Raw genomic sequence first — 25,809 nt, forward strand, 5'->3', positions numbered from 1 at the left:
TTTACTTCACTACATTCCTAAGGAAATATGTTCTTTATAATCGCATACACACCCTTTTACTTCACTACATTCCTAAGGAAAATATGTACTTTATAATCGCATACACACCCTTTTACTTCACTACATTCCTAAGGAAAATATGTTCTTTATAATCGCATACACACCCTTTTACTTCACTACATTCCTAAGGAAAATATGTTCTTTATAATCGCATACACACCCTTTTACTTCACTACATTCCTAAGGAAAATATGTTCTTTATAATCGCATACACACCCTTTTACTTCACTACATTCCTAAGGAAAATATGTTCTTTATAATCGCATACACACCCTTTTACTTCACTACATTCCTAAGGAAAATATGTACTTTATAATCGCATACACACCCTTTTACTTCACTACATTCCTAAGGAAAATATGTTCTTTATAATCGCATACACACCCTTTTACTTCACTACATTCCTAAGGAAAATATGTTCTTTATAATCGCATACACACCCTTTTACTTCACTACATTCCTAAGGAAAATATGTTCTTTATAATCGCATACACACCCTTTTACTTCACTACATTCCTAAGGAAAATATGTTCTTTATAATCGCATACACACCCTTTTACTTCACTACATTCCTAAGGAAAATATGTTCTTTATAATCGCATACACACCCTTTTACTTCACTACATTCCTAAGGAAAATATGTTCTTTATAATCGCATACACACCCTTTTACTTCACTACATTCCTAAGGAAAATATGTTCTTTATAATCGCATACACACCCTTTTACTTCACTACATTCCTAAGGAAAATATGTACTTTATAATCGCATACACACCCTTTTACTTCACTACATTCCTAAGGAAAATATGTACTTTATAATCGCATACACACCCTTTTACTTCACTACATTCCTAAGGAAAATATGTTCTTTATAATCGCATACACACCCTTTTACTTCACTACATTCCTAAGGAAAATATGTTCTTTATAATCGCATACACACCCTTTTACTTCACTACATTCCTAAGGAAAATATGTTCTTTATAATCGCATACACACCCTTTTACTTCACTACATTCCTAAGGAAAATATGTTCTTTATAATCGCATACACACCCTTTTACTTCACTACATTCCTAAGGAAAATATGTTCTTTATAATCGCATACACACCCTTTTACTTCACTACATTCCTAAGGAAAATATGTTCTTTATAATCGCATACACACCCTTTTACTTCACTACATTCCTAAGGAAAATATGTTCTTTATAATCGCATACACACCCTTTTACTTCACTACATTCCTAAGGAAAATATGTTCTTTATAATCGCATACACACCCTTTTACTTCACTACATTCCTAAGGAAAATATGTACTTTATAATCGCATACACACCCTTTTACTTCACTACATTCCTAAGGAAAATATGTACTTTATAATCGCATACACACCCTTTTACTTCACTACATTCCTAAGGAAAATATGTTCTTTATAATCGCATACACACCCTTTTACTTCACTACATTCCTAAGGAAAATATGTACTTTATAATCGCATACACACCCTTTTACTTCACTACATTCCTAAGGAAAATATGTACTTTATAATCGCATACACACCCTTTTACTTCACTACATTCCTAAGGAAAATATGTACTTTATAATCGCATACACACCCTTTTACTTCACTACATTCCTAAGGAAAATATGTTCTTTATAATCGCATACACACCCTTTTACTTCACTACATTCCTAAGGAAAATATGTACTTTATAATCGCATACACACCCTTTTACTTCACTACATTCCTAAGGAAAATATGTTCTTTATAATCGCATACACACCCTTTTACTTCACTACATTCCTAAGGAAAATATGTTCTTTATAATCGCATACACACCCTTTTACTTCACTACATTCCTAAGGAAAATATGTACTTTATAATCGCATACACACCCTTTTACTTCACTACATTCCTAAGGAAAATATGTTCTTTATAATCGCATACACACCCTTTTACTTCACTACATTCCTAAGGAAAATATGTTCTTTATAATCGCATACACACCCTTTTACTTCACTACATTCCTAAGGAAAATATGTTCTTTATAATCGCATACACACCCTTTTACTTCACTACATTCCTAAGGAAAATATGTACTTTATAATCGCATACACACCCTTTTACTTCACTACATTCCTAAGGAAAATATGTACTTTATAATCGCATACACACCCTTTTACTTCACTACATTCCTAAGGAAAATATGTTCTTTATAATCGCATACACACCCTTTTACTTCACTACATTCCTAAGGAAAATATGTTCTTTATAATCGCATACACACCCTTTTACTTCACTACATTCCTAAGGAAAATATGTTCTTTATAATCGCATACACACCCTTTTACTTCACTACATTCCTAAGGAAAATATGTTCTTTATAATCGCATACACACCCTTTTACTTCACTACATTCCTAAGGAAAATATGTTCTTTATAATCGCATACACACCCTTTTACTTCACTACATTCCTAAGGAAAATATGTTCTTTATAATCGCATACACACCCTTTTACTTCACTACATTCCTAAGGAAAATATGTTCTTTATAATCGCATACACACCCTTTTACTTCACTACATTCCTAAGGAAAATATGTTCTTTATAATCGCATACACACCCTTTTACTTCACTACATTCCTAAGGAAAATATGTTCTTTATAATCGCATACACACCCTAAAAGTACTCGTTACATTTGGAATACTCAGGAAGGACAGCAATATTGGCCAATTCACACCCATATCAATATAACACATTGTCATCCCTACTGCCTCCGATCTGGCGGACTCACTAAACACAAATACCATGTTTGAAAATTATGTCTTGAGTTTTGGAGTGATCCTTTTTCTGTCGGTAAATTTAAAAGCAAGAACATTTTGCCATCTGGTTTGCTTAATATAAGGAATTTGATGTTTAGCATTTATTTTTACTGAAGTATGACAATTGAGTACTTTTTTTCACCACTGTACTTAAGTACATTTAAAACCAGATACTTGTATACTCTTACTCAAGTAATGTTTCACTGGCTGACTTTTATTTGAGTTATTTTGTATTAAGGTAGGTATATTTACTTTTACTCAAGTATGACAATTGTGTACTTTTTCCACCACTGATGGAACAGCTAATTGGGCAGATTGGTTGCCACTCAAGACTGTTTTGCGTGGCTGCTTCCTTGAAGCATTTTAGCTAAGCAGGTTAGAAAGGTTATGATAATTAACATGGGAGGTTAGGATAATTAATGAGGCAGGTTAGGAGAATTAACGAGGCAGGTTAGGATAACATTTTTTTTTTTTTACCCCTTTCCCCAATTGGTAGCAGTTACAGTCTGTCTCATCGCTGCAACTCTCGTACGGACTCGGGAGAAGTGAAGGTCGAGAGTCATGCGTCCTCCGAAACACAACCCAACCTAGCTGCACTGCTGCTTGACACAACGCACATCCAACTCGGAAGCCAGCCGCACCAATGTGTCGGAGGTAACACTGTACACCTGGCGACCTGGTCAGTGTGCGCTGCACCCGGCCCGACACAGGAGTTGCTAGTGCGCGATGAGACAAGGATAACCCTCCCTAACCCGAACGATGCTGGGCCAATTGTGCGTCGCCCCACGGACCTCCCGGTCGCGGCCGGCTGCGACAGAACCTGGGCTCGAACCCAGAATCTCTGGTGGCACAGCTAGCACTGTGATGCAGTGCCTTAGACCACTGCGAGGTTAGGATAATTAACTTGGCAGGTTAGGATAATTAACTTGGCAGGTTAGGATAATTAACTTGGCAGGTTAGGATCATTAACGTGGCAAGTTAGGATCATTAATCTTAGGGATCCGATCCCGTTAGCGGGATCAAAAATCGACAACATCCGGTGAAGTTGGAGACGCCAAATTCAAATGACAAAATAGTAATAAGAAACATTCATGAACATACAAGTGTCCTACATCATTTAAAAGCTTAACTTCTTGTTAATCCAACCGCGTTGTCAGATTTCAAAAGTCCTTTACGACGAAAGCATACCATGCGATTAAAACTTTCTAAAACTCCCACTTTCCGACCTGAAGACCACTGACGTCATAATTTGACCTCTTATTTGTTCGCGTTCCCAGTTGTCTTAAAAGCACAATTTCCCTGACTGAAAAGACTGAGCCGAGAATTTGAGGACCAATGAAATCATATTCCCCCCTCTTGCAAAGATTGCGTCATCACCCTTTTCATTTGAAGGTGACTGATTAAATATGGTATTAATCAAATGTTTGTTTTTGTATTTAAAAAAGTGTAGGATTAATGTTAATTACACATTTAGTAATGAATTTCACACAATGTAACACTTTTGTAAGAGGCTCAGCATAATCGAATCCACCCATTATCAACGCCTAATCTGGAGCATTCGCGTTAAAGTGCCTTGCTCAAGGGCACATCAACCGCTTGATCACCTTGTCGGCTCGGGGATTCGAACTACCGACCTTTTCGTTCGTGGCCCAATCTAACCGATAGGCTAAATTTGGGGTCATTTCTAATGTAGCATAATAACTAAGCACAGCAGTTTGGCTTATAGTTCAAACGCAGTTTAATTTCATTCAATCACTTTACATATCGTAAAATTATTATGGAAACTCTTTAGGCTCCCTCTTCCAGCTAGAAATTCTTGAATACGCGCGATGCAAAGGTAAACAGATCATTGCGCGATCTCTTGACGCGCCCTTGATAGTAACGAATTGGCTTTATCAGTCATAGTTCTGTCGAAGCCACACCTTTGCTTGCTTAAAGAAATGAGACTGAGGGAGTTTGATTAAGTGTAGTAGGCTTTTCCCGTAACTTGAACAGGAAAAATCTGCGAGGGAGGAGCGCCCTCTCAAATCGAACAATAGCGTATGCTACAAGGCAGAAAGATGCATCGTTCAGAAATATACATATCTTTTCCAAAAATATAGGCCTATGTTTGCATTTTTAAACTCGTTTTAATTGGAAAGGCAGATCAAGCCATTTTATCTAAATAAAAAAACTTCCGCATGTGAAAACAGAATCCTACCAATGATTTGCAAAATGTTATACTGACGTTACTCATTACTCCACGTGCTTAACCTTAGCCATCACGCCCGGGAGGAAGCACTGTTCCAAAACGAATGGAATCAACGCTAACCCGGTTCACCCGGGGCATTAATCAAATCCCCTCACTGGCATATGAACTCACATTGAGGGTGTGTCTCCCTTACTCTCTCAATGCGAAATAATAGACTGCAGCCTTGTGCTCAACTCAACTCTGCTCTTTCCCGCTCGTACTCCAATCTCACTAATCACGTTATGTTGGCGGTTTAGCTAAGGGTGCGAAAGGAGGCACCAGAGTTCAAAGTTGTTACTGTGTTAATTTGTTTCTGTGTTGGTAGATTTGGTAGATTTGTGTGTCCCATTTGCATTTGAAAAGAACGGGGGAGTTGTCATTGGATTAAGTTGTATTTGTCGCTATGGGAGACGTGATTTCGAGCCACCTGGATGAGGGCAAACGGGAGATCATTACAGGTGAGTGGGTGGGTTGGGATTACACACCCTGATGCGTTACTGTGGTAAAAGCGAAGTTGCATTTTGTCGCTGTGGGAGACGTGATTTCGAGCCACCTGTTTGAGGGCAAACAGGAGATCCTTACAGGTGAGTGGGCGGGTTGGGATTTTGTCAATGTTTGCCTTTACAACAGTAACGCATCTCTCGTGCGTGCGTGCGTGTGTGTGTGTGTAGGCGACGGATCATAAATGGGTGAATAAGAACTGTGAAACTGATCAGTAGCCTTCAACGTCAATGTTGCTAACAATTTAATGTAGCACTGAAGGGAAACACTGTAGTTCCCTGGGGTGCCCGCATGAAGAGCCAGAGGTAGCCTACACCACGTTCGTTTCTGTCATCTAGGAAGTAAATCCATCCATTCAATTTCCAGTCCAGTTCCCACAATGTAGTATTACCACATATAGCCTATTCCTAGTCCTGAACAGAGCATGATTGGGGTAAAACACAGAGGCGTGGCTTAGGAGGGGGAAAGTTGTTACTTTTTTCCCAAAAATGTTTTGTTGTATTTGTCACATGTTTTGTAAACAACAGGTGTGGACTAACAGTTATAGTATTAGGTGCCCTTCCCAACAATGCAGAGAGAGAAGAAATAGAGAAATAATAGAAAAGTAAAATGTGTAACAATAACTTGGCTATATACAAAGGGTACCAGTACTGAGTGGATGTGCAGGGGTATGAGGTAATAACTTGGCTATATACAAAGGGTACCAGTACTGAGTGGATGTGCAGGGGTATGAGGTAATAACATGGCTATATACAAAGGGTACCAGTACTGAGTGGATGTGCAGGGGTATGAGGTAATAACATGGCTATATACAAAGGGTACCAGTACTGAGTGGATGTGCAGGGGTATGAGGTAATAACATGGCTATATACAAGGGCTACCAGTACTGAGCTGATGTGCAGGGGTATGGGGTAATTGAGGTAGATATGTACATATAACTAGGGATAAAGTGACAATGATAAACCGTAGCAGCAGTGTATTTGATGAGTCAAAAAAGTTAGTTCAATAGTTAACCAATAGCTAACTATTTAGCAGTCTTATGGTTTAAGGGTAGAAGCTGTTCAGTGTCCTGTTGGTTTGAGACTTGGTGCATCGGTACTGTATGCCATTCAGTAGCAGAGATAACGGCTGGAATCTTTGACTATTTTTAGGGCCTTCCTATGACACTGCCTGGTATAGAGGTCCTGGATGGCAGGGAGCTCTGGCCCAGTGATGTACTGGGCCGTACGCACTACCCCCTGTAACGCCTTGTGGTCGGATGCCAAGCAGTTGCCGTACCAAGTGGTGATGCAGCCAGTCAAGATGCTCTCAATGGTGCAGCTGTAGAACTTTTTCATGACAAATCTTTTCATGCTCCTGAGGGGGAAGAGATGTTATGACTGTGTTTGTAACGGCGTTCTTCGTTTGTTGAAAGAAAGTCGGACCGAAATGCAGCGTGGTGGTTACTCATGTCTTTAATGAAGAAAAGTGACGATACATGAAATAACTATAATAAATACAAAACAACAAACGGAACGTGAAACCTAATTACAGCCTATCTGGTGAAACTACACAGAGACAGGAACAATCACCCACGAAAGACAAAGCGAAACTCAGGCTACCTAAATACGGTTCCCAATCAGAGGCAACGAGAATCACCTGACTGCTGATTGAGAACCGCCTCAGGCAGCCAAGCCTATACAACACCCCTAATCAGCTGCGATCCCAAATACTACAAACCCCAATACGAAATACAATAACCTAAACCCCTGTCATACCCTGGCCTGACCAAATATATAATGAAAACACAAAATACAATGACCAAGGCGTGACAGAACCCCCCCCCCCCCAAGGTGCGGACTCCCGGACGCACCTCAAAACCATAGGGAGGGTCCGGGTGGGCGTCTGTCCATGGTGGCGGCTCCGGCTCGGGACGTGGACCCCACTCCATAAATGTCATAGTTCTTCCCCTTCACGTCCTGGGATAATCCACTCTCGCCGCCGACCATGGCCTAATAGTCCTCACCCAGAACCCCACAGAACTGAGGGGCAGCTCGTGGCTGAGGGGCAGCTCGTGGCTGAGGGGCAGCTCGTGGCTGAGGGGCAGCTCGTGGCTGAGGGGCAGCTCGTGGCTGAGGGGCAGCTCGTGGCTGAGGGGCAGCTCGTGGCTGAGGGGCAGCTCGTGGCTGAGGGGCAGCTCGGGACTGAGGGGCAGCTCGGGACTGAGGGGCAGCTCGGGACTGAGGGGCAGCTCGGGACTGAGGGGCAGCTCGGGACTGAGGGGAAACCCAGTACTGAGAGGAAGCCCAGTACTGAGAGGAAGCCCAGGTAGGTAGTAGGCTCCAGTAGATCCTGGCTGGCTGGCGGATCTGGAAGATTCTGGTTGACTAGCAGATCTGGAAGATTCTGGTTGACTGGCAGATCTGGAAGATTCTGGTTGACTGGCAGATCTGGAAGATTCTGGTTGACTGGCAGATCTGGAAGAGTCTGGTTGACTGGCAGATCTGGAAGAGTCTGGTTGACTGGCAGATCTGGAAGAGTCTGGTTGACTGGCAGATCTGGAAGAGTCTGGTTGACTGGCAGATCTGGAAGAGTCTGGTTGACTGGCAGATCTGGAAGAGTCTGGTTGACTGGCAGATCTGGAAGAGTCTGGTTGACTGGCAGATCTGGAAGAGTCTGGTTGACTGGCAGATCTGGAAGAGTCTGGTTGACTGGCAGATCTGGAAGAGTCTGGTTGACTGGCAGATCTGGAAGAGTCTGGTTGACTGGCAGATCTGGAAGAGTCTGGTTGGCTGGCAGATCTGGAAGAGTCTGGCTGACTGGCAGATCTGGAAGAGTCTGGCTGACTGGCAGATCTGGCGGCGCTGGGCAGACTGGCGGCGCTGGGCAGACTGGCGGCGCTGGGCAGACTGACAGCTCCGTGCAGACTGACAGCTCTGGCTGCTCCATGCAGACTGACAGCTCTGGCTGCTCCATGTAGACTGGCTGCTTCATGCAGACTGGCAGCTCGGGCTGCTTCATGTAGACTGACAGCTCTGGCTGCTCCATGTAGACTGACAGCTCTGGCTGCTCCATGCAGACTGACAGCTCTGGCTGTTCCCTGCAGGCTGGCAGCTCTGTCTGCGCTAAACAGGCGGGAGACTCCGGCAGCGCTGTAGAGGAGAAAGGCTCTGGCTGCGCTAAACAGGCGGGAGACTCCAGCAGCGCAGGAGAGGAGAAAAGCGCTGGCTGCGCTAAACAGGCGGGAGACTCCGGCAGCGCAGGAGAGGCGAGGCGCACTGTAGGCCTGATGCGTGGTGCTGGGACTGGTGGGACTGGATCGAGGACACGCACAGGAAGCCTGGTGCGGGGAGCTGCTACCGGAGGACTGGAGTGTGGAGGTGGCACAGGATGGGCTAGACCGTGAAGGCGTACTGGAGATCTTGAGAGCAGTGTTGGCACAGGACGTGCAAGGCTAGGGATATGCACAGGAGGCCTGGTGCGTGAGGCTGGCACCAACTTCACCAGCCGACTAACACGCACCTCAGGACGACTATGGAGCGCTAACCCAGGTGCCATCAAATCCCCAACACGTTCTGTCGGGCGAATTCCATGCAAAAAGCACCAACACAGCAACTCTCTCATTTCTCTCTCCTCCAATTTCCCCATTAACTCCTTCACAGTCTCTGTTTCGCTCACCTCCAACACCGGCTCTGGTTCTGGTCTCCTCCTTGGCTCCTCACGATAAACAAGGAGAGTTGGCTCAGGTCCATCTCCTGACTCAGCCACTCTCCCTCTGAGCCCCCCCCCCCAATACATTTTTTGGGGTGACTCTCGGGTTTTGCTCTGCGCCGCCGTGTCTGTTTCTCCAACTCCATTCGCCTATAGCCTTCTTCGCACTGCTCTAGCGAATCCCATGCGGGCTCCTGCACTCTCTCTGGGTCGGCCGCCCACCTGTCGATTTCTTCCCACGTCGTATACTCCATGCCATTGCTGTCCATAACGTCCTCCTTTCGCTTTTCCTGCCTGTTACCACGCCGCTCGGTCCGTATGTGGTGGGTGATTCTGTAACGGCGTTCTTCGTTTGTTGAAAGAAAGTCGGACCGAAATGCAGCGTGGTGGTTACTCATGTCTTTAATGAAGAAAAGTGACGATACATGAAATAACTATAATAAATACAAAACAACAAACGGAACGTGAAACCTAATTACAGCCTATCTGGTGAAACTACACAGAGACAGGAACAATCACCCACGAAAGACAAAGCGAAACTCAGGCTACCTAAATACGGTTCCCAATCAGAGGCAACGAGAATCACCTGACTGCTGATTGAGAACCGCCTCAGGCAGCCAAGCCTATACAACACCCCTAATCAGCTGCGATCCCAAATACTACAAAACCCAATACGAAATACAATAACATAAACCCCTGTCACACCCTGGCCTGACCAAATATATAATGAAAACACAAAATACAATGACCAAGGCGTGACAGTGTTGATGTGTCTGTGGACCATGATGGATCCTTAGTGAGGTGGACACTGAGGAACTTGAAGATCTCTACCTGCTCTACTTTTATTTTTTTATTTTTTTTATGAGACTGTAAATGAGTTGTTCTTTAGCTGTGTGAAAACCATAGGCCAGGATGAGCATACGAACTGAGTTTTATCTGACTGTCTGATTAGGCTCTTGTGCAGCAGCCTGTATGACAGTTTCATGGATGTGCCTGTAGAAACGTGTCCAGTCTGGCAGCTGAGAGGATGGGCCTTGATCATAGTGGAATAAGACGTAGGGATTTAGGAGGGTGTGGTGGGCTATATGAGTGAATGTATGCTCCCAACATTGACGTTCAGTATCAATGATTAGCTTAACACATCAATGCTTATGTTTTTCATTGAGTATTTAAAGCATCTTCACCCGAAGATGAACCTCACTGGTTTCAGGCACAGAGCATTTTACTGTCCGGTATCAAAATCGGTTCCAGCATTCCCGTTCTATGGACATTTTCATAAGAAAAGCTGCAGACAATATAAATCAATATGAAGAAATACCAGTGAAAATCTGAAGGATGGGGAAACCTTTGACTGAAGATGAGTCTTCCCCTATACCTTGATCAGGGAAGCATCTGAGGGAGTGGTCCTTGCAGATAAGAGGGAAACCAGGCAGCAATGTTGTAGGATTTGAAGTGATACTTTTAATGTCTTGGCCAGCCAATCCAGAGACTTGTGTATCATAAGTGGAATTGCAGGAATGCATGCCTGTCCCTGTGACTGGGGAAACTCTGACCTTGGGCTGCATGTAGTCTCCTAGGCTCTAGGGTACTGGGTGTCAAAGGCCTGAAGACGCCAAGGTATTCTTTCAAGCCCTGAAGTGTTCATTATGTGCTGTGTGTGTGTGTCTCCTGCCCTCTCCTCTCTCCATGGCCTTGTTCAAGACTGAATGTCATGACTATTGTTGTCTTCAGTAATCTCTCGAAAGAGGTCACCACTAACCATTCCTTTCCTGTTTTAGATTGTGTTCACTTTGTTTAGTTGGTGGCCTGTTCAGGAGTATGTCCTTGTAAGTAACTTGTGAATCACTGTGGTCAGTGGGTGTGGGCTGGAATACCAGAAATGCTAATGTGCAATGTTTCCTTGTGGCAGAAAGAGGCAGGGTTGTTGTCGGGTTTCACTGTGGGGAGTGGTGGGCTGCTAAAAGGGAGGTTTTGCGTGGCCTGGCGGGGCACTTCTCACTTCTCACTCATTCACTCACCAACCCACACCCTTTTGAGGACAGAGGTCTGTTTGAAAGAACAGGTAGCAGAAACACCCACGGGTTAGCTATTATCTCACTGGCAACATGGTCCAACACATCTAGGCTAATCCCGTCAGGGCCCATTTACCCTGTTTATGCCATTACACACATTAAATCAAACATTAAAACACACTCTCCCTCTGCTTTTGTTGGCAGTAGGGTGTAAGTGTGTGAGTCAGTCTATGGGACTATCCCATTGAAATATTTTTCTAAAGCTCTGTGGTGCCCTGAGAAATATGTGATTATATTTGTCTGTGGAAGACAAAGAGTTAAACATTTTTTTTACTTGAATTCAATATTTCCCCACAGTTCGCAACATTACCGGTCAAAAGTTTTGGAACACCTACTCATTAAAGGGTTTTTCTTTATTTTAAAAATTTTTTTCTATGTTGTAGAGTGATAGTGAAGACATAATGTTATTCATAGTTTTTATAACTTTTCTAATACATCAATAAAAATCCATTTAGCTTCAAATGAATAATGTAAAAACAAAGTGTTGGAGAAGAAAGTAAAAGTGCAATATGTGCCATGTAAGAAAGCTAACGTTTTAAGTTCCTTGCTCAGAACATGAGAACATATGGTGGTTCCTTTTAACATGAGTCTTCAATATTCCCAGGTAAGACGTTGTAGTTTATTATAGGAATTAAAATGTCATACAAAGAACAGCATACAAACAAATGGATAGCATACGATCATAGATTAATTTGACTATACAAGTTTACACACAATTACAATGGCAGTCACAATAATCACAAGAATGGCTTCAGATCAAAGTCTACGTTGAGACCGAAGGGCGCAAGGGCCTCCCTAGGAGAGGGGGTGACCTTGATAATCTATTGTTAAAACGAGAGGCTGCCTGGATCTTTAGTTTAAAGACCCTTGCGCCCTTCGGTCTCAACGTAGACTTTGATCTGAAGCCATTCTTGTGATTATTGTGACTTTGCCATTGTAATTGTGTGTAAACTTGTATAGTCAAATTAATCTATGATCGTATGCTATCCATTTGTTTGTATGCTGTTCTTTGTATGACATTTTAATATTTGATTATTAACCAATGATATTAGGCCACTCCTGGCCATGATTACAGACACCTGTGTCTTTGATACGATATAAACGAGTCATCCCGCAGTGTTTGTGATTATACCCTGATGAAGACAGCTTGGCTGTCAAAACGTTGGTATTACATTTTTGCATCTGAGCTCCAAGAGTGTGCGGCTTTCTTTTATTTTCTAATATTGCCTGCTAACCTTTCTTTTAGCTAAATATGCAGGTTTAAAAATATATACTTCTGTGTATTATTTTAAGAAAGGCATTGATGTTTACGGTTAGGTACACGTTGGAGCAACGACAGTCCTTTTTCACGAATGTGCACTGCATAGATTATATGCAAAGCAGGACAAGCTAGATAAACTAGTAATATCATCAAACTAGTAATATCATCAACCATGTGTAGTTATAACTAGTGATTATGATTGTTTTTTATAAGTTTAATGTTAGCTAGCAACTTACCTTGGCTTCTTACTGCATTCACGTAACAGGCAGGCTCCTCGTGAGGCAGGTGGTTAGAGAGTTGGACTAGTTAACCGTAAGGTTGCAAGATTGAATCCCTGAGCTGACAAGGTAAAAATCTGTTCTGCCCCTGAACAAGGCAGTTAACCCACAGTTCCTAGGCCGTCATTGAAAATAAGAATGTGTTCTTAACTGACTTGCCTCGTTAAATAAAGTTGTAAAAAAAATGAATCAGGCCTTCATGGTCGAATTGCTGTAAAGAAACCACTACTAAAGGACACCAATAATAAGAAGAGACATGCTTGGACCAAGAAACACGAGCAATGGACATTAGACTGGAAATTTGTCCATTAGTCTGGAGTCCAAATTTGAGATTTTTGTTTCCAACCGCCGTGTCTCTTTGTGAGATGCGGTGTGGGTGAATAGATGATCTCTGCATTTGTATTTCCCACCGGAAAGCATGGAGGAGGAGGTGTTATGGTGTGGTGGTGCTTTGCTGGTGACACTGTCTGTAATTTATTTATAATTCAAGGCACACTTAACCAGCATGGCTACCACAGCATTCTGCAGCGATACGTCATTCCATCTGGTTTGGGCTTAGCGGGACTATCGTTTGTTTTTCAACAGCACAATGACCCAACACACCGCCAGGCTGTGTACGGGCTGTTTGACCAAGGAGAGTGGAGTGCTGCATCAGATGACCTGACCTCCACCAAATTGAGATGGTTTGAGATGAGTTGGATCACAGTGTGAAGGAAAAGCAGCCAACAAGTGCTCAGCATATGTGGTAACTCCTTCAAGACTGTTGGGAAAGCATTCCAGGTGAAGTTGGTTGAGAGAGTGCCACGAGTGTGCAAAGCTGTCATCAAGGCAAAGGGTGGCTATTTGAAGAATTTCAAATATAACACATTTTGATATGTTTAACTTTTTTGCTTACTATATGATTCCATATGTTATTTCATAGTTTTGATATCTATACTATCATTCTAAAATGTAGAAAATGCAAAAAAATAAATAAGAAACCCTTAAATGAATAGGTGTTCTAAAACCTTTGACAGGTAGTGTGTAGAATGTTTCAACATGCACTTTACATAAAATCCACCAACTTATTTAGTTAAGCTGTGGTTGCTAAAGAATTGTTCTGGTCTAAAGCAGTGTGGTGTGTTTTGTGTGTGTATATAGGGAATAGAGTGCCTTTTGAGAACAGCCTTCTCCAGTGAGGCATTGGAACAGGACAGGATGGTATGCAGAAACCCTTCTGTTACCCAGACTCAGCACTGTTGAGGCCCCCAAGACAATTATCCTAGGCTGGGACATGACAACACTCCAAATGAATGAACACCACAACACAGCGTCAGCTAGACTCACAGTAACGCAGCTTTAGCTCTATTTGGACAGGATACGTTTTACTGGGGGATACTCTGATGATACTTAACCTGTGTGAATAGTCATCCCTGTTTTTTGAGGGATATTACAGTTGAACAGGTGCTGCACTCAGTTTGGGTAAGAACAAATTGACGCTTAAAACAAAGTGCTATGCACATAGCCTATAGATGAACGATCTGTTCTGTAATATATCAACCTTCCTAGTGCCATTCTTCTCTTTTAAAAGATGAGGTGGACGATATCGTGTCAATGAATTGATACATTGACAAATGTCAGTTAATTAAATATCTGCGTAGGTTACAGTTTACGGTTCTTATTGATATGCATTATTATTTGGACTTTCTCTGAACTGAAGGCCATTAGGCCAATATTAGGATGTCCCTAGACATATTAAATATCTTCACACCTAGAAGAGCCTCCAGGCTTCTGTCATAATGGTCAATTGTGAAAGTCATGGTCAAATAATGACTGTCAGTTCGGTGAAACGAATCCCGTAGGAATCGCCTACTGGAAAAACAGACATGCTGGGGTAATAATTACATAACCGAGGTTCTATAGCAATACTAGTGTCCTGTGCAGATGGGACTTCAGATACTCACCTGTCTCTTCAGCTCTTCTATCAGCTCTTCTCCATCAAAGTGGATGTAAGGGAACATAAAGGAGGCTAATAGGGCGCTGACCTATTGACCCCGGTGTTACTGCTTGACAGCGGTGTAGAGATCAACCTTGTAGTATACTATACACACAACATTGACCTGGACTTCCTACCTAAAACAGGAAATAATGTATCCCCATCAGTTCCCTGTAGTAGCCAGGCTGTACACTTGCACAGAAGGATGGATGCTCTTCAGTCTGTGCACTAAAGCATGTTGTATCTGACTGAATTATGTGTGATTTGAATTGGGGCCCTCTTGATCCACTTTAATTGGTATTTTGTGCCTCCTAATTTGGTTAGTCGCCAGTCCTGTATAATGCCGCTACAGAACCATATACTGGCCCTCTTTATATCAAAAGCATTATAGCAATGTATGCTGACACGTGTATGTCACTGTTTTAACCCATTTACTCAGTGTATATACAATAGAAGTAGAAGACCGTACATTTAGAAGTAATCCTTTTTCTATCGCTCTACCATCTACATCAGTGAGTAATGATGACAGTGAGTACACCCATGGATGTCCTGCACTGCTTCTGGTAGACACGGGATGATCTGGGTCTGATGACTCATCTCCTGTCAAACGGCTTGCATCTCCAATATAGAGTTACTTTTGACCAGAGCCCATGGGAGGGGGGGAGAAAGTATATAAGATTGTGGTATTATTTTTGAAACGATGTTATAGCAATTATTTGTTGTTGATAAGCAGCGTTATCTAGTGCTAGTCGACTGTACCTGCACCAAAACTCTGGTATTTTTCACCCTATAACTTGTTCTACATCTTTTCTTTAAAATTTACAGCAAAACATGTTTTCAGTACTTTTTTGATTTCCCTGACCGAAACTCATTTTTTCATGCTCTCTCTCTGCAGCAGACATAGAGTGAGCAATACGTTTGGGACATCAAATTGCAATAAATATAGAATCAAGAGAATTGCAATAAATATTGTATTGGCATCTAATTATCGTGTGGTCCCTGGCAATTCCCCTCCCTACTATATAGTGCATTATAAAGGCGATAGGGTGTCATTTTAGGACACGGGCCTGGATCTAGTGTTTTTGTGCGTGCTCTTTCAGCTAATTTTGTTGTTCCATGTCTTCCCTCTGTTCTTGAGAGCTGTTGCTGTCTTCCCCCACATGGCCCCTCATGCCCAGTCAGCACCTCCTTCCCTGCCTTCCCACTCTGACAGAGAGACACCATCGGCCCACAGTCCTAACTACATGAAGAGAGAACCCTCACCCATCTGATCCCCCAACCCATCTGAACATCATGTTTCCCCCCACTCAATCTCCAGACCTCTAGGACACAGTGGAGTTGGGGATTATGAAACCAGTCTTGTCAACTTTGAGGCCCATGTTACTGTATGCCAGTTGACACACTATGAGGCTGGAAAGTTTATTTTCCATTTTTGATTCTGCTGAAGTTCTGGAACAGCGTCAACAGAGACAAGGTCGGAGAGTTGGCTGCTTCGTCAGAGAAGTTCTCAGTTGAACCAGACGTTCCTTCACAGAACATTTTTATTTTATTTTACCTTTATTTAACCAGGCAAGTCAGTTAAGAACAAATTCTTATTTTCAATGACGGCCTAGGAACAGTGGGTTAACTGCCTGTTCAGGGGCAGAATGACAGATTTGTACCTTGTCAGCTCGGGGGTTTGAACTTGCAACCTTCCGGTTACTAGTCCAACGCTCTAACCACTAGGCTACGGGAAGTTTATTCAAGTGTAGCCTGAAAGGCAGTTGAGGCCAGTTGAACAGGGACTGTGTTATCTGCCAGTTCAGCTCCTTCATGCTGTCTACTAAGCATAATGGACTGAGATGAATACATGTTTTTCTTTGCTCAAGAGGTCCATTGGTTCCTGTCACCATGTGATCATGCCTCCCTTCAAAACAACAGAGTAACTCAAAGGACAGTGTTGGGAGTATGTCAGCTGTGTCATGCCGCCAAACCAACCACTCACACCTCACTGTGAATCTCTGTAGTGTTTATCAAGTCTGCCAAAGTCACACAGAGCACCTCTTTGTGTTACCTTGTTACAATCATAGTAGTCGGGATAAACACTGCCTGTCTGTTCGTCTGATTTCATCAGGATATCTATTATTGTGCCACTCATCTCAAACATGACACGTCTGTGACTCAATCAAGTGACGTACAAACACATATCTTGTGGTTTGTACTCCTCAGGCCTGTCACAAGCTCTCAAAAGTGACTATTTTCCACACTCCCAACATACAACGAATTTGATTGTCACACTGTCAGTGAGTGAAGAGTTTGCTCGGCCAACATTGAGACCCAGGCCCCCTCTCTCTCTCCTAGCTCCCTGGTTAAGCTTTTCGTCAGGAACAGTTCAAACCTCGCTAACCCTTTTAATGGGACCATAACCATTGAACTCATTTCCAGGTTTTGTTCCGTTAGTGGCACTGTGATGAAGACACTGGACTTACTCTTTCCTCCCTGACTGAGCTTTCATATTAAGGTTACATTCCACAGACACTTCCTTCCAAGTCGGCCAGCTGTCCCACCACTGCCAAGACATTCCTCAGTATTTCATCTTATTTCTGTCCAATATTACCACCTCTGGCTATTCAACCCTCACAGATCACTCAATGCTTAATTGAACAACATTTAGTAACTTGTCTGTTTCATTCTTAGACTTAATTTTACTGCAGGAAAGTTGGTGCATTAGACTCGCTACATAAAGGAGGTGAACTACGTGAGACTGAATAGCTGTCACAAACACAGATGCTGCAGAATCTGTGGGATAGTTGAGTTCAGGGAAATTCAATAGTAACGGAAATACGCAGAGACTCATTAATTTTTTTTCTCACATAAAATGTATGGCAATCAAAGACCATTGATTTTCAAAGTTAAACTAACAATACAACTCTATGCACAAGGACTACCTTTAACAATTTACACAGCATTTGACAAAAACACACTTATTAGAAGAACACCCTAGATGCAAAGAACCCCCCCCCCCCCCAGAAATCAAAGCCTTTGCTTATTCCACATTTTTAGTATAGAAAATGGTTGAAAAATGTAAATATGCCTTAAGTCATTTTTTAAAATGTTTATTTTCATTTGACATGCTAGGATTGAACTTTGCTTGTTGGTGCTCATGGGTCCTTTCAGATGGAAATGACCTTGAGATACCATATGTCTGGTGACTGGATGGATTTGGGCTACCTGGGAGTGGTGCAGTTTTGTACTCTGTTGTCAGTCAGGATGTTTGTTCAGGATGGTTTGTGAGTCACTAACAGTGATGCAGCTATGAATGGCTGCCTTAAACGTGTCTGCTAGATCCACTCTTGAGGCAGTGGGAGCACAAAGGATGGACTGAAAGTGGAATGTAAGAGTTGTAGATGTTATGGAAGGTCTATGTTTCAAGGCCATGGGGAGTGGCTCATGGTGGACTGTACTGTTCTCCTGCCGCCTGTTATCCCTCCCCACGACTTAGTTCCTTAGCATAATTCTTTAGTCCAGTTTATAGAAATGAAATCAGCCATTAGATCCATTGAGTGATTGTTTCTTTGGTCCTATCACTCAAGTCCCCCCAGACTCTTTGACTGACTGACTGCCTTATGGATTTACCAGAGGCTTCAAATACAGTCTTTAGAAAGCTAATCTGATCTGAGGCTATCTCTCATAATTTTTTCCCCCAACCACCTCTACTCTCTTCCAGTAAAATAAACATTTCATAACTGCAATGCAGAACAGATGGGATCAGAGGAAGATGATCTCTGCTCCAGTTATAATTACAATTGTCGAACATTAGAATATTTCCTGTAGAAGTGCTGTATGAAAAATACATATTTTGAAATGATAGTTTGACGTATGTACTGTAGATCACTGACCTATTCACCCTTGTTTGTAAGCACTCTGGTATACTGAATAATTGAATAATTGTATCTCCACAGAGTGTAGATAAGGATGGTTTGCAGCAGTGTCCTGAAGGGTTGTGGGTTGGTTTATGTGGTATTAGAATATGATTGGTCCACAGAGCAGTAGATGGGAGGACCCAAGCCGTGGTTTGCGTCCCAAATGGCACCCTGTTCCCTATATACTGCACTATGTTGACCAGAGTAAAAGTAGTGCGCTATTAAGGGAATAGTGCCATCTGGAACACAGGGGCTGTTCTGTCCCCTACGCCTGGCCTGGTTCCAGCTATCCCTCCTGACTCTCTCTCTCTCTGGAAGAGGGTGAACCCCTGAGCCTGAGTCTCCCTCTACCCTGCCAGCAGGCCATTCCTCCCTACGCTACGTTTACAGTCTCCCTCTACGCTGCCAGCAGACCATTCCTCCCTACGCTACGTTTACAGTCTCCCTCTACGCTGCCAGCAGACCATTCCTCCCTACGCTACGTTTACAGTCTCCCTCTACGCTGCCAGCAGACCATTCCTCCCTACGCTACGTTTACAGTCTCCCTCTACGCTGCCAGCAGACCATTCCTCCCTACGCTACGTTTACAGTCTCCCTCTACCCTGCCAGCAGACCATTCCTCCCTACGCTACGTTTACAGTCTCCCTCTACGCTGCCAGCAGACCATTCCTCCCTACGCTACGTTTACAGTCTCCCTCTACGCTGCCAGCAGACCATTCCTCCCTACGCTACGTTTACAGTCTCCCTCTACGCTGCCAGCAGACCATTCCTCCCTACGCTACGTTTACAGTCTCCCTCTACGCTGCCAGCAGACCATTCCTCCCTACGCTACGTTTACAGTCTCCCTCTACGCTGCCAGCAGACCATTCCTCCCTACGCTACGTTTACAGTCTCCCTCTACGCTGCCAGCAGACCATTCCTCCCTACGCTACGTTCACAGTCTCCCTCTACCCTGCCAGCAGGCCATTCCTCCCTACGCTACGTTTACAGTCTCCCTCTACGCTGCCAGCAGACCATTCCTCCCTACGCTACGTTTACAGTCTCCCTCTACGCTGCCAGCAGACCATTCCTCCCTACGCTACGTTTACAGTCTCCCTCTACCCTGCCAGCAGACCATTCCTCCCTATGCTACGTTTACAGTCTCCCTCTACGCTGCCAGCAGACCATTCCTCCCTACGCTACGTTCACAGCACCACTCTCTCTAAATAAAGGGGATGGTAAAAACCAAACAGATGATTTTTATTCCGTTCTCTCTGAGGTAGACCGACATAAAGAGACCAAGTTAACACCAGAAACCTAAGTAAGCCTTGTCTAAACCAGAATGGCCCTGTAGTCACACTAACAGAGTGCTAAACTAGTTTGTTGAAGGTCCAGGGGTGTAACTCTGAAGTCGGGACTTTTCAGTTTCACAAACGGGTTGATAGTGTGCCAGGTTTGTTGCCATGCCAACGCCATTTGGTAAAATATTGAAATGCTGAACTGAAGGCTAACTCTAATGCAAACACTGCCGTGTGGACATTCTGATAAAGGACACAAAGGACCACGTGAAATGTGGTAATTATTTCTTTACACTGTGCTAAGCGTAGTAAATAGTGATCGAGGTAACCGGCAAAAGGCGACCCTTTGCGTTCAGACGGTTACTTAACACGTGAATGAAGAATACACTAACTAATACATCACTATTGACCGGGAATGTCGTCATACAACGTTTGATTTGCAACACCTCGGGTCTGTTCGGGGATGTAGCATTACAGAACATTTCGATAGAAGTGTAGAAATGTTATGGATAGAGCTGACATGACTCCATATCTTCCAACACTGAGTGTTTCATGTCCCCTAATATAGCCTTGTCCTTCCTTCCTCCCGCAGCCAGGACAGGCGAGGTGATTGGAGAGTTTAGCCGTCTGTATGAGCAACAGTATGCAGTGGCCCTTTTCAACAAGGTCCGCTTTGACATCGAGGGAGGAGGTGGGCCCCAGCCACAGCTACTGCACCGCAAGGTAATTAGCTTTCTCCTCCACTCCTCTTGTCCTCTACTCTGTTTCTGCCCTGATAAGATGACAGAATAACACCTGAAGTTCTGACATTTGGAACACTTTGCCCACATTATGTTGAAACTCGCCTCGCTATATCATTATCAGTTTGTTCTGAAGATTGAAGTGTGTTCAGATATAATAGTAGCTACAGCATGAGAAGTCCTTGCCACTCCCACTTAAGCCAGAGGAGTAAACAGTAGTTTAGAGTTCTGTGCTACGCTACAGAAAGAATCATTCAAGGAGCATTGAGATATTTCCATCTCTGTGTAACAGATGTGAAGTACAAGTTACCATGGTGTGATGCCACTGTCCCTGAGGTATCAAGTCAACCGTGCTACGAATGGAGGGAGCAACAATCTAGCTTGTGACTTCTTGAGCCACTGCCACATTTGACTTCAGGGCGAGTGACGTCACTGCAGAGGACCCTAGGGCTCGATTTAAATCCGTATCGCTGAAGATCTGCTTTGTAGCGCGATGGACATTTTAAAGGCAATGTTCCCGCCTTAGCAGAGACTGCATTTACAGTAAACGTTGTCATGTCGGCTCAATTAGACATGACCTTTACATTTCAACCGCTCTATAAAGGCGATTTGCACATGGGCCACTAAACGGCAATTGAACCGCAATAATATTTGCCTACCGTGTGTCGTGACCAGCGGTCCCGGGTTGTCAGCTCGAATGTTGTCGTAAAAGAGTTGGTCAACCATGCGTAGGGAATGTTCAAGACTTTTCCAGCTGCCGCCCTTCTCCCAGAACCTTTGATGCTTTCCGCAGCCAGTCTGTAAGCGCATTAATGCTGAACATAAGCGCTATGGTTTGAATCGAGCCCCTAGTATAACTATTTTATTAGGCTTCTCCTGAGGGTCCAGGGTTAAGCCTGTTGCCCTGTTTTTAAAGGCCCGTAACACTCTCGTAAAGAGAAACAGTTAGCTACATTCTGTCTGGCGTTACAGCTGCACTGACAATGCTAACTACATGAGGCTGTGTAAGAGATTGCAGTTTTATTGTCAGTGAGGTTTTTGAGGAATGTCGGCTGTTTTCCTGAGAACAACAATACTGTCTTGATGGGCAAATGATTGGATAAATTACTCAACACTACTGTGTCTAGACTACATTTGAGACATCACAGACAGTAGTACCACATGGCAATGTAGTAAGTATACCTGATGTTTCAAGAGGAACTCCAAGGCTTTAAATAGTAGGCCAGTCCTTGGTCCATGAAGATGGACCAGTCCACCAAAGAGGTGATGTCCCTAGATGCCAGTCATCAGAAGGTTTTTACAGACTCCCCTGTCCGGCCCATTCAGGTTCCTCTGGAGAATAGATCCATCTTCTCTGGAGCTCTGTTCCAGTTTCTGGAGGAGAACAATAAATGGAGAAACCACTTCATCTTCGTTCCTGACTCCTACACTATCAACTACTATGACAACAAAGCGGTAAGGGAAGACTTCATTCAAATGCCCCCCCCCCCCCATTATGATGGTGCATTTGTCAGTATTAGTGAATTGGCTAATAAAATGTGTCAATCCCTGTAATATACATGGAGTTCTAGATGTGTATTATATCTGCAAGGCTCATTCTCATAAATGTCATATTGTCAACAAGTTTAGTATTTGGGGATAAAGATGCAATAGAGCATTACATCTGCCTTGTCCTTGTGTTCCCCGTCAGTCTCACGAGAGAGGTCTTCACCCCAAGGGAAACATCAACTGTGCTGGGTACAAAGTGCTGACTTCAATGGATCAGTACCTGGAGCTGCTCAACAACAGCCTGCCTGGTGAGCACATGTTGGGACTGAGAACCAGGGAAGGGGGCGAGGCACATGTTGGGACTGAGAACCAGGGAAGGGGGCGAGGCACATGTTGGGACTGAGAACCAGGGAAGGGGGCGAGGCACATGTTGGGACTGAGAACCAGGGAAGGGGGCGAGGCACATGTTGGGACTGAGAACCAGGGAAGGGGGCGAGGCACATGTTGGGACTGAGAACCAGGGAAGGGGGCGAGGCACATGTTGGGACTGAGAACCAGGGAAGGGGGCGAGGCACATGTTGGGACTGAGAACCAGGGAAGGGGGCGAGGCACATGTTGGGACTGAGAACCAGGGAAGGGGGCGAGGCACATGTTATGCAGGTTAACTTTTACTGTCATGAATCTTGCCCTGGCACCAAAACTGAGCGATTTCTGCAGGATGGGCCAGCTGATAAGTCAAAATTGTCTGTCATGAAAACAAACATTAGCTTTTTGGTCTTAATTTAGGATTAGGCATTAGGGTTAGCAGTGTGGTTAGGGTTGACATCAGAGTTCGTGGCTGTGCCAGCTAGTGAACACTGCAGAGCTGCCTCCAGGGCAAGATTCAGGACCATAAATTCCAACCTACATATGTTAAGACTCCTCCCATAAATGCCATATGTCATCATTTTAAAGAGGAACGGAGACCTCGTATTGCACTTATGAACGGCTCGCTGTTATTTGATGTAATGTGGGCATGTTCCTGTTTCCGAAGGGCTGTTTTTGTGCTACTGGATGGTTCACGACGTGTGCAGAAAGGATCACTTCCTGGCTGGTGCAGGACTGTTTGATGCAGTGTTGTATAGACTGTAAATTATTGTCTGAATATTTGGTGTATTGTGAAGGATTGTCAACACAATTTCACCATATCAAAATTCCGGTTACATGTAAATGTACTTGTTGCATAAAGGTTATTGTGATGGTGTGTTTCAGGTGTAAAGGCTAAAGTGGGTAACGCTCCCTTCCTGAAGTGTGCCACCCAGTTCCCCCTGATCCTGTGGCACCCGTACGCCCGCCACTACTACTTCTGTGTGGTGACGGAGAAAGAACAGAAGAAGTGGCATGCAGTCTTTCAGGACTGTGTAAGACATGCCAATGATGGTGCGTATCCCTGTCAAACCAACACAAACATTCAATCCCAGACTCACTGTATTACCCGTCGAGATCATCCTGTCATTCATTCTGTGGTCTATTTCACTCTGTGGTTGTGCGCATGTTGAAACACAAGTGTCCATTTTTATGGTTCTGCGGCATGCTTGAAGGTTCTGCGGCATGCTTGAAGGTTCTGCGGAATGCTTGAAGGTTCTGCGGCATGCTTGAAGGAACTTAATTGCAGTGTTCAAACACAGTGAGTGACCGAAGTGTCTAGATGAATTGGTTCCCAGCCTTGGTCCCAAGGTGTTATGGTGAGGCAGTTATTGAGTAATACATGAAGGCGAGAGCACACATGTCTAGAATCAATGACTTCAAGAGTTTTGATATGTATAGCAAAGTTGTTGATTTAGAGCCCCATTTAACAGTAGTGCATTGCTACTAGCGGTAGCATAATGACATGTTAGCTGTTCCCATAGACTTCCAGTCATTGAGCCAACGACTAATCATTTAAGTGCGCCTTGACAGAAACGTATTAAAATATTGTATTTATTTATTGCAGTGGTGGGCCACCACTGCTTAATGAATATAGGTGAAACACTGGCTCAAGTATTTGAAAGATTTCAAATAGCATTTGAACCCAGGTCTGCCCACTAATATCAGACTAGATATAACTCAAACAGGAAGAGAGATTTGAGCAGGGGAGTGGTGTAGCAGTGAAGTATACACTGAACTGACTGCTGATGAATTGATTGTCTGAACCCAGGAATTATGGCTTCCAGCTGACCACCACCTAGCCAAACCCAGACTGTGTTGTCCTCCCACCATCCTCACTGTCTCTTGATGTGTCCCATCATGTTTCTCATGCAACAGCCTCTCTGCAGAAATTTAGATTGATCAACAGTGATAGAAGTGTCACCTGGCTCCATACATGTCTGTGTCAATATAAAAGCCTAGTAGGTTTACAATCCAGTACATTATGATCAAATGGGGACTGTTAACAATCCTCCTAGGGACTTACTGATAGTGTTTTGAATTAGGCCACCCATGTTGGCTCTGTAGAGCTGCACAGCAACTATGCTGGCAGAGACTGACGTATAGCTACATAGTTTATACATAGTTCTATGGTTTTGGCTTCATTTCCTCTACAGCATGTGTCAAACTCATTCCATTGCGTGTCTGTGTGTTTACGCTCCTCCCTTGTACTTCATTGTTGAGTTAAGGTCACTGGTTAGTAAGGAACTCCCCTCACCTGGTTGTCTGGGTCTTAATTGAAAGGAAAAAACAAAAACCAGCTGACACTAGGCCCTCCATGGAATGAGTTTGACACCCCTGATCTACAGTATAATAAGCAGCCACAGCACTTGAGCATTGACATCTGTACTAACATCCAGTTAGTTATAATGTCCAAGCAGACACAAACTCGGGTGAATGTTGCATTGGAATAGCCTGTGTCCCATTCTGTTTGTGCTGTCATACCAACTCCCTGTCATGGTTTGGTTTGACAATGACCACACCAACAGATCTGGGACCAGGCTAGTAATTGGACAGATTTGGATTCTGGGATAGACTATGTCCCCATAGCGACAGGGAAGACAGTCTCTGAGAGGGAGTAGCTACCTGCCACGCTGTTTACTTTCCTCCGTATTTGCGAGCTTACGTAAACCGTATGCCATACACATGATTCAATATGTTTTAGAACTGGCGTCATGTAAACTTGGTTCCAACAGTTTCATCATTGACAGGAAGGAAATGAAGTCTGCTGTATCTGTCTGCACAGGGCCTGTGTTTGGTTATTGTGTGCAGACTAATGTTTTACTTTAATTGCAGTGTGTCATGTTTTTATATACATGTATTATGAGTAGACCAGGAATACTTGGAGGTTTATTTATTTTTAGCAGGGTGAATGTGAGGACAGTGTTTTGGGACGAGATCTATGCTCCCTGAACTAAGAAAAAAGAGCTGTACTGTACTCACTCCATTCTCTTTAGCCTCTACGTGGCCACCAGAGTTATCTTTCATTGAGGAATAAATCGGATTAGAAAAGAAACAGTCATGTCTGTAGAGAATCCCAAGAATGACAGCTGCCTCTTGCCTGCTC

The 25,809-nt window shown here is 43.6% G+C and overlaps 1 protein-coding gene across 1 annotated transcript in view; it reads left to right on the plus strand.

Annotated features, from left to right (window-relative positions):
* The first annotated feature begins 5,259 nt into the window (after nt 1-5,259).
* The window catches only part of LOC109896169 (protein Niban 2), a 46,075-nt gene continuing 25,525 nt past the window's right edge, over nt 5,260-25,809 (plus strand). The window contains exons 1-5 of the mRNA XM_031829707.1: nt 5,260-5,572; nt 20,663-20,793; nt 22,137-22,265; nt 22,501-22,606; nt 23,550-23,717. Coding sequence (XP_031685567.1) covers nt 5,518-5,572; nt 20,663-20,793; nt 22,137-22,265; nt 22,501-22,606; nt 23,550-23,717 — 589 coding nt within the window. The 5' untranslated portion in view covers nt 5,260-5,517. The remainder of the gene's footprint in view (nt 5,573-20,662; nt 20,794-22,136; nt 22,266-22,500; nt 22,607-23,549; nt 23,718-25,809) is intronic.

This window comes from Oncorhynchus kisutch, linkage group LG8 (assembly GCF_002021735.2).
Source record: "Oncorhynchus kisutch isolate 150728-3 linkage group LG8, Okis_V2, whole genome shotgun sequence".
In the NCBI taxonomy this organism is placed as follows: domain Eukaryota; kingdom Metazoa; phylum Chordata; class Actinopteri; order Salmoniformes; family Salmonidae; genus Oncorhynchus; species Oncorhynchus kisutch.